The sequence below is a fragment of the Leptonychotes weddellii genome, chromosome 12 (genome assembly GCF_054177405.1).
Source record: "Leptonychotes weddellii isolate Sample4059 chromosome 12, ASM5417740v2, whole genome shotgun sequence".
Classification (NCBI taxonomy): Eukaryota; Metazoa; Chordata; class Mammalia; order Carnivora; family Phocidae; genus Leptonychotes; species Leptonychotes weddellii.
Window position 1 is genome coordinate 41266396 of NC_138380.1, and position 9383 is coordinate 41275778.

A 9383-nucleotide genomic window follows, 5' to 3' on the forward strand; every position below is an offset into this window, starting at 1 on the left:
GGGGCAGGGAAGGCATTGTGTCCCGAGGAAGGGTCAGCGGGGAGCTTCTCCAGGAGAGGGATGAGGACGGACGGCGGAGCTTCTGGGGCTAACGGCTTCAGGGGAAGGACCTGCTTTTGGAACCAGCCAGTCCCTCCCTGGGTGTGAGTGTGGTGGTCGGGAGGGCACCCCAGCCTCCCTTCAAGGGCCCTGCAAGGGGCAGGGAGCAGGGGAGAAGCCTCCCCATTCCCAGGACTGGCCCCCCGCAGGCCCCGCTGAGCCTCTGCCGCCCCTGCAGGTGCGCTCGGCCGTGAGGAAGAGGTGGCACCGTTGGCAGGACCATCACTCCCTCCGAGTGCCCGTGGCCCGGGCCATGTCCATCCCCACGTCGCCCACACGGATCAGCTTCCACAGCATCAAGCAGACGGCCGCCCTGTGACCCCTCCGTCACCCCACTCGCTCATCACTCCACCATCAGGACAGCTTTCCTATCCTCCTGGGGTGCCTTTCTCCGGGCTCACTTTGCCACCTCGCCGCTCGGGCGCTGGTGGGGGCGGGAGGGAGGGCAGACGTCAGCTGGCCCGCCCTGCCGGCTGGAGAGAGGCGTGTGGCAGCAGGCTGTGCGAGAGGCTCTCAGGAGCCAGGCCCGCTAGGCCCAAAGTCTCAGTGCAGAGGGATGGCACAGGGGCCACACACACCCCCCGACCCCTGAAAAGAGTGGGTCACATGTCTTCAGGCATTTGCCCACACCAGCCTCTCTCCCTGCATCCTCACTGTAGCCCCATTCACAGGCGGGGAAACTGAGGCCCAGCGCCAGGAAGGGCCTGCCCGAGTCACACAGCTCGTCCGTGGCAAGCGGGGGCTCCCCTCTGTGAGGGCCTTCCCACCAACAGCAGGGTGACATTAGGCCTTGCTCCCTGCTCCCGGCCTTTTGCCTCCTTGCTCAGGGCTGCCCTCTGCAGTGGAGGGGGGGTGGTCACAGCAACTGGAAGCAAAGAATTAGTTTTGCTTTCTCCCAGGGGCTCTCACCTACACCCCAGCCCAGAGCAGGCCATCTCTCTGCCCCTCCCCAGCCATCTCTGGGGTCCTAGGAAGGATGCTACTTCCTGTCCCGGGACATCTCTTCTCGGCCTAGTCCACAGACTCAGAGCCTTGGGGAGGGACACGTGGGGAAGGAAGACATAGCTAGGGCAACCAGATGCATAGTGCAGATGAAACGAGGAGGAGAAGCATGGTGGCCGGGGGCAAGGAGTAAGAAACCAATTAGGTCTTTGGTGACTAGAAGAATCTCCCAGCTCCCACCACAGACCGGGCTTCATTTCAGCCTCCCCTTCAGAAATATCTCGGCTCTCTGTGAAATAAACCATGCCTCTGTGGAAACAGCTTCCCCGCAGGTCAAGTCAACCAGACATACGAAGGGGTGCCGTGGCCAAGGATGGGGGGGCTGGATCCTCTCTCGTTTGCAGAGCGCATGGCCCTGGTCCAGGGCTGGTTCTCCTCTCTGACCTGTGTGTCTGCAGGCCTGTCCCTTACTCCCCCAAGACAGTCTCTACCCCTCCTCTCCTACCGAGGGCAGTTTAATTCACCACAGAGGAGAGGCAGCTCGCCCAGCACACCACAGCCCAACCCAAAATGTTCTAAAATCCAGAAGCAAGTGTAGACAAGACCCCACAGTATTTGTGAACAACACCATGAGGAAGTTTCCAGGAGAGGGTGGGAGTGGAGGAAAGGAGGCTAGAGCCATCAGGTCAGGGTTCAAAAGGGCTTTTGCTCTAGGAATACCCGCAACGTATTTTTTTTATTATTATTATGTATCCCATCTTGCATATTTTTCAGTTGCCATCTAATATTTTTTTCACATTTTTTAAATTGGTGAGAAAGGTGATTTCTAGCTTTTAGCAAATATTTACACTTTTAAAATAAAACTGCCACAACACTTTAAAGTATATCATTCAGAATCCAAACACAGCTGTGATTTAATAACCAGCCTCTTTTGTTTGAAAAAAACAAGCTAACCAGCTCTTCCTCAAGAGCTGGAAATTTTACGTTGTTCCTTTTCTCTTTGAACTTGTGTCTTCATCCCATTTCCCCCACAGAATTTTATACTAATGCAGTATTTTTATGGTTGAAAGTCTTTCCTTGCTCACCTTATCATACTTCTCTGCCACAAAATATATTTAGAAATTGAAATAGAATTATTTAATTTTCTGTGACTAAAATTTGTAAAGAGTTTTTTTAAAATAACATCTTCTGGATTGAGTTATCACAACTACTTTTGATATAAAACATAGGGTACAATTGATTAATACAACACAGACACTGAAAGTTTTTGTAAGGCAAATGTAAAGCCTTACAAAAGGAAAATTGATTGAAAACACATCTTAATGGAATGGATAGGAATTTAATTGTTCATGAATCCGTGGGTGAATATTTATTGCTGGAATGAATCAGGACTCAGCATCTTTTCTTTCTTTTTCATTTTTATAGCTCCACACGCTGAGAATGAGAAGCTTTTTCACATAAATAAGTAGATGTCACTCAGGTCTCGGACCTCCTTCTGAGACGTATGCCAAAAACTGCATAGTGATCCACCATCCAAAATTATGCGTCAGCCCACCACTTGATTAAGTCCTCTTTAAATTTGGCTGAAAGAAATGAAAACCACCTGACTTGCCAAAGGCTTGACTACCCCATGGGCAGCTGAGCGGGAGAGGTTAATGGCTGGGCGGGGCCCCGGCTTTGCCTCGGTCCGCAGGAAGGCAGTGGGGCTCCCTGCCTTTGTGCTTTCTTGCGTGTCTTGTAAAGCCTCCCTGTGTGCTCAGAGGCGGTGCACAGGCCGCTTCTGTCAGCATCCTGGGGGTGCTGGTAGAGCAAGCAGCTCGGTGCTCATCGGAGGTCCCGGCCACTCATCACCGCTCCGCAGATGCGGCTCCTCGCCCCACAGCCCTGTTCCCCAGCCTGCAGAGCATCAGAGTCACGGACCTTTGCTCAGCAGGCAGTCTGGCCTGGTCCCTCCTTAGAGGAGGCCCCGCCTCGGTTCCTGCACTGACCGTGCATCCGCTCATCCCTGGGGTCCTCAGTCATGCCCCACGCCAGGCGCTGGCTGTGAAATGCCACCAGAGCCATTAGACCCTCTGTGGGTCCCGCCCTGGTTAAACTCGTCAGGCACCTGCTCCTCACACCACGCCAGGCCTTGTGAGCATCTGCTTCCGCGGCAGTCCCTCGCCGAGCTGGCTTTCCTGGCAAGTGGCCTTGTTGGCGGATGCCCCTCCTCGGTAGGCAGGTTCTGGCACCCGGACCCCTCAGGGCCCTCTCACCCCCCGGATTGGTAAAGCCGAGGAAGGCTTGAGACCGCAAGGGTATGCCTCAGCCCAGCCTTCTGGCCCCACTCCCGGTGAGAGACCACAGAGCCCTGACCCCAGCACGGCTCCAACGCCTGGCCTGTTAGCAAAGCGGGGCCCTGGGGGCCCTGCAGGGGTCTGAGCCTGCAGACGACAAGGAGCAGGCGTGGAGCGTCTGTGCGGTGGGCAGCGGAAGGTGCGGATGACATGTCCCTGCTGGAGTGGCTGTGGTGGGGGTTCCACCTGAGGGCTGCAGCCGCAAGCTCCCCGCTCTGCTGGGAAGGAGGCTGGCTAGCAGCAGAAAGGATGGACTTCGAGTGGAATTAAGAGGCTCGCGGAAACTGACCACCAACACGTGGACGTACGCAGCGGGAGGCACACACAGAGGCTCACGGAGTGGAGGCGAACACGGGGAGGCCCAGAGGGACACTGAGAGACTCCCGGGGACACGCAGAGGGGCACCCAGACACCAGATGCACACGCGGCCACCAGTCAGTCGTTCCCCATTTACTGAGCACCCCTGTGTGCCACGTAGGGAAATAACAGCACGAATAACACAAGGTTCCTGTTCCAAGAAACTCAGAGTCTGCTTGAGAAGAAATAGCTCCCCAACGGCACCAGGTAAAAGCAGGAGAAAGGATGTGCTCTGTGTCCCTCCCTGACTGGAGGTGCCAGTGTCCGTTTCCGTCTGCTGTGGTGACGAGGAGAGGATCAGGCCTAAGGACGGAAAACAAGTCAGGTTCTGCGGCTGGCGCTTTCCTCCGCTCCCTGCATTTTCCACGTCTCTGAGACCACGCCCGTGGTGGCCTCAAGCCAGACAAGGTTTGGGGGACACAAGAACCTCAGCTGCCCTCCCCTATGCCTTGCCCATTTCCCATAGTCCAGGGCATCCCGGACTGTCACAGAGACAGACAGAACTAGAAAAGGAGCCCAGTGTTTGCTGCTCTTCCTTCCTGAGCATCTTCTGGGCGCCGTGGGCAGATGGGGCACATGGACAGGGAGGCAATGGGCTGGGAAGGGGGGCTGTCACACAACAGGTCGCCCCCTTCACATGTCTGAGGCTGACACAGGGCGTGCCTGGGGGCTGCAAGAAACAAGGGGAGTCCTTTCCTAGAGTGACACTTCAGCCAGGATGTGGGAGAGGTCTGTGGAAAAGAGCTGTGTCTCCTGCCAGGGGGCCTGGCCGGGGTCCCACTGCTCTGAGAACACACCCGGGTGGCTCATCAGAACCAACGGGGCTGCTCTTCGAGAGCAGACTTTGGGAACTGTTGTTTCCAGAGTGGGTGGGATCTAGGAATCTGCACGTTCACAAGCCCCTCAGGTGTTTCTGTTGCTGTCTGGTGTGGGAGCCACTGAACTAACAAGGAAACATCTTGTCTCTCCTTTCCAAAACACACACACACACACACACACACACACACACGTACTACTATAGAAAGGGAAGGTGAGTGACCTGACCTGCCTTTCTGGAAACCTCTAAGGGAAGGCAGCTATAGCAGGAGGAAAGAGGCAGGTACAAAACATGTAAGTGTATTCACCAATATGCTTATTATGGCTTCCAGCTCTGCCCTGGAGATGCCACTAATTCTCCTGAGGGAGCCGCCCCACTTAGAGATGTTAGTTAGCAGGAGTGGGCTGAGAGCGCGCTGGGATCACTGCCCCGTGTTGACTGAGTCTCCCCCAGATACTGTTAGCGATTGCTTTACTCAGAGCCTGAGGCCCTCCCACAGAGCTGCGGCATGTTTCCCCCACCACAGAACCACCAAGTGGACTCCATCTAGCGAATCCTGTCCATTCTACAGGACCCAACCCAAAGAGCCTCTTTTCTAGGAAGCCTTCCTACCAGCATCAGTCAGACAAGTCCCCCAGGAAGCCCCTATGACAATCCTTGCCAGGCTCCACTGCCAGGCTGGGAACTGCTCAAGGCCTTACGTCCACAACAAGAGCTCTGCTCCCAGTAGGAGCTCTAGAAACATTCACTGAATAACCTGGCCTTTCGTATTTGTTCCACAGAGCTGGTAACTCACAGCGGGAGTCCAGTGCTGGCAGGACAGACCAAAGGTGCAAAGAATCCCAGAGATCTATTAGCTTTACACTGGGGGAAAATCCATTCTCCAGCTCCAGACACCCACCCCCCCCACCAGAGCCCGGGGGCCAGGCCCAGCCTGAGCACATCCCCTCCCCATGTGCAGGCAGAAAATCGGAGGAGAGCCTCTCCATCATTCCAAGACTTCCCTGCAGGTGTCCAACCGTTAATCTCACGCCGTGCGTGGGGCCCCATGCCTTGATGGGCCCTGACTTCCTGCTGGTTGGAGGTAGGGGACCAGACCTGTGCCCCCGCTGTCTAGGGGTGTGCCCGCGGTCCTCTGCTAGGCGAGTGGAAGCACCTCTCCCAACGAAGGTCCTGGCTTAGACAATTCACTTTATGATCACCCTGCTTAAACCTCACATTTGTCTGAGGACGCAGCAGGGGCCACAAATGCTGCTTGGAGAAATGAATGATGAAAGCCAGGGCCCCCAGAAACTTCGAAGTGTTAGCTACTGCACTTTGGAAAGAGAACCCAAGCAGAGGGATCTTCCGAGGCCAAGTCCTGTATCCAGTCTTGATACCTGCTGGTTGGACAAATGAGTGAGCAGGCAGGGGCATCAGCTCTGGAAGAAAACCATCCCTCTGCTTCTGCTGTGAAAACAAGAAAGTAATTAATTGTGGTTCATAATTAGTTCTACAGGGCACCAAGTGGAGCCTTCTCTGGCTCCCTCAGGCCCAACCGCGTGCAATGAACAATCCAGCATCATGGATCCCCATGGAGGCCCCTCTGCCCGAGAAGATAGAGAAATTCAGACTTGTCATTTCTTCCTGCTTCCCCCAGGTCCGGTCTCCGTGTCCTCTGGAGAAGGCGGGTGGTGGACCCAGGAGGGATAGGGACCCTTTCCTTATTCCTCCAGCTTGGCCCAAATAGCTTGTCCTTCCAGGGCTTTCCAAAGCGTGCACTATGGAGCCTGTGCCTCTAGTCCCTAATGAACTCCCCCAGCCCTGTGGCTCCACATCCATCTCAGTCCTCGGTTTGAAACAGATTCTGGGCTATCCCCCACCCCACACCCTCAACATTGCACACCTAAACGTTAAGGTCTTTATGATGCGGGATCCTCAAGCGTGAAGGTCAAGAAAGAATTCTTGAGGCGTTTCACGGTGCAAAAATGTGCTTTTATTAAAGCACAGGGACAGGACCCGCAGGCAGACGGAGCTGCACTTGTGAGTGTAAGGAGTGATTGATTATATACTTTGTAGTTTAGTTAGTGGGGATTAGGGCTAAGTCTCTAAGGAATTTGTGTATGTTGAAAGTGAGGTTTACAGGATCTTGGAGTTCTGGCTATTGTCAAGATAAGGTTACCCTTTCTTATCTAGTAAAACATGAGTCATGAGACCCTTGAAGAATGTCATGTTCTACGTGTCTCAGATGTGCATCAGTGGGCCCCGTGTTGTATATGGTTTATTCTTAGTCATATTCTTCCTGCCTTTTTTTCCCTCAACATTTCCATTGGAAGGAATGAGAAAAAGGTCCTTCCTTGGAAATGTGGATTCTTTTCCCTACCTAGAAAAATACAAATATATGAAATGTACAAATATTATGCATTAAATAGTGCAGGAAAATTTCTAAAGAAATCCTCAAAAGAACCACAGACCCAAGTTTAAAAGCCCGTGACCTCAAGATAAGAGAAAAACGCTCTCATGTAGCTAATTAAAGAGTCTCCCACAATGGCGGCGCTCCAGCCTGCCTGTGTTAGAGGCAGCAGGGCATTCTGCGTCACACAGGTTTGTGAGCCCACTCCAGACCTCCTGAAACACAATCCCAGGGGGTGTGAATTCACACTTTCAACAGGCTCCGGGAGTGCTGCTCACCCAGGAGGGCCCTGGGAGCCACCAGCACACAAGGCCTCTTCTCCCTCCCTCCTTCCTTCCTTCCCCGGCACACAAGGCCCTTGGCTCGCTGCATCTCCTGCTGTCCACCTCTCCTCTGCAGGGCACAGCTCTGCCTTTTCCCACACCAGCTACTGTATGTAGGTTGGGTCTCCAGCCGGAGCCTTGTCTGCCCCAGTCCTGAATTGCCAGTACCCAGGAAATGTCGGGATTCCGAAAGAGATTTCATTTGAACCAAGGGTTCCAAAAGCATGAACCTGAAAACCACTGAATTTACACAATCTTAGTCCCTTGGGCTCTCTCCTCTTGGGGCCCAGGGCCGGAAGGAGCTTTCTAAGTGAGGCTGCTAGAGGAAGCTTCTACCGAAGCACAGTGGAACGGGACAAGACAGTGCAGGAATTGGTGCGTGTAGGAGGGCCGACTGTATCAGTGTGCTGAACTTGGAGGGAGAAAGGAAAGAAGTGAACACGCACAGGCCTCAGCATGGCAGACTGCACTAAATGTTTTCCCATGTACTTTCTCATTTAATCCTCTTAAAAATCCGGCAATATAGAAAAACTCAGCTTATAAAGAAAGAAAAACAATGCTCGCTACCAGTTCCTCTCAGGGAGTCTAACCCAGACCCGGGAACTCTTGTCCCTCAAGGGCCTTGACGTCTTAAGAGTTTCTCTGCTTCGAACTTCTTCTGAGGCTACGATTTTATATGAATTTTTAAATTTACCACATTCATTTTAGTTGTAATCTTAAAAAGGTAGTGGAAGTCTTAAAAATTTAATAATCGTCTTAAAAAATATTTGACCTCAAAACACCCTTTTCAGTGTCAACGGAAATACAGTTTAATCATACGAAACATTAGCTACAGTTCCTCAAACTGGGGATTCCCTAATGTATTCCACGGAGTTTTGAGATTTGGTGTCCTCTATCAAGGTCACTAGAATATACTGAATTTGTGAACCTGCCTTGGCACGAATGACTCGGCGACTGCCAGGCTTTTCCCGAGGGACCTGTGTTTTGAGCCAAGAGTTGAGTTACGTTATGTGCGTTAGGGGGCAGACATTCCGAAGTGAGCCAGTTTTTACACCAAAATACTGAATGTGGGAGCTGCCTGGAGAATATGCATCCTTAAGTCAAATATTTATTGAGCACCTACTGAGTGCTCACAGTCTTCTGGGCATCACAGGCATATAGCCATGAATAAAACAGACCCAAATCCCAGACTTCATGGAACCTACATTCTAATGGGGAGAGTATAAATTAAACAAGAAGGAAAATATGCTATATAGCGTTAACCGATAAAGGGGACAAAATAAACGAGGAATGGGATATAGAATGTGTATGTGTTTGAATGTGAGGGGAGGAAGGTTTGGCTCGAGGTTGAAACTGTAAGTGGAATCACTGGGGAGGCCTCACTGGGGTGATTGCTGGATCAAGTCCTGAGAACGAAGGGAGTCCTTGTGAGCATCTGATCCTGGCAGGAAGTGTTGCAGACGGATGGAAAAGTCAATGCCAAAGCCCAGTGTGCATGCATGTGTACATGCGTGTGTGCGTAGGCTGGTGGGGAGGGAGATGGGGGAGACCATGCAGGTATTATTCTTGAGTGAGAAGAAAAACGACTGAGTCTGAATTTGTGGGACCAATGGGATCACTTGGGCTGCTGTGTTGAGAACAGATTGTGAGACAGACTTCAGATAAGTCTTGCAATGAACCAGTGAGGAGATGGTGGTGGCCGGACCAGAGCGGTGGCCTGATTCTGAATATCCGGTGAGGATGGATTCTGAATATCCAGTGAGGATGGATTCTGAATATCCAGTGAGGATGGAGCCGATGGTCTGGATGAGGCACATAAGAGAAAAAGCAGTCAGGATGGGCACTGAGGAGCTGTTACTAACCGAGAGGTCAGGTTTGCAAGCTTGCTTCAGAATTCTTTAGAAAAAAACAGAAGGGGTGCGCCTGGGTGGCTCAGTTGGTTAAGCGACTGCCTTCGGCTCAGGTCATGATCCTGGAGTCCCGGGATCAAGTCCCGCATCGGGCTCCCTGCTCGGCAGGGAGTCTGCTTCTCCCTCTGACCCTCCTCCCTCTCATGCTCTCTGTCTCTCATTCTCTCTCTCTCAAATAAATAAATAAAATCTTTAAAAAAAAAAAAA

General features: G+C 52.5%; 1 protein-coding gene across 1 annotated transcript in view; it reads left to right on the forward strand.

Moving 5' to 3' along the window:
• LOC102747389 (corticotropin-releasing factor receptor 2) overlaps window positions 1-2177 on the forward strand; it is a 23707-nt gene extending 21530 nt beyond the window's left edge. Inside the window, exon 9 of the mRNA XM_081800918.1 lies at window positions 65-2177. Within this exon, the coding sequence (XP_081657044.1) occupies window positions 65-418 (354 nt within the window). The 3' untranslated portion in view covers window positions 419-2177. The remainder of the gene's footprint in view (window positions 1-64) is intronic.
• The last annotated feature ends 7206 nt before the right edge of the window (window positions 2178-9383 follow it).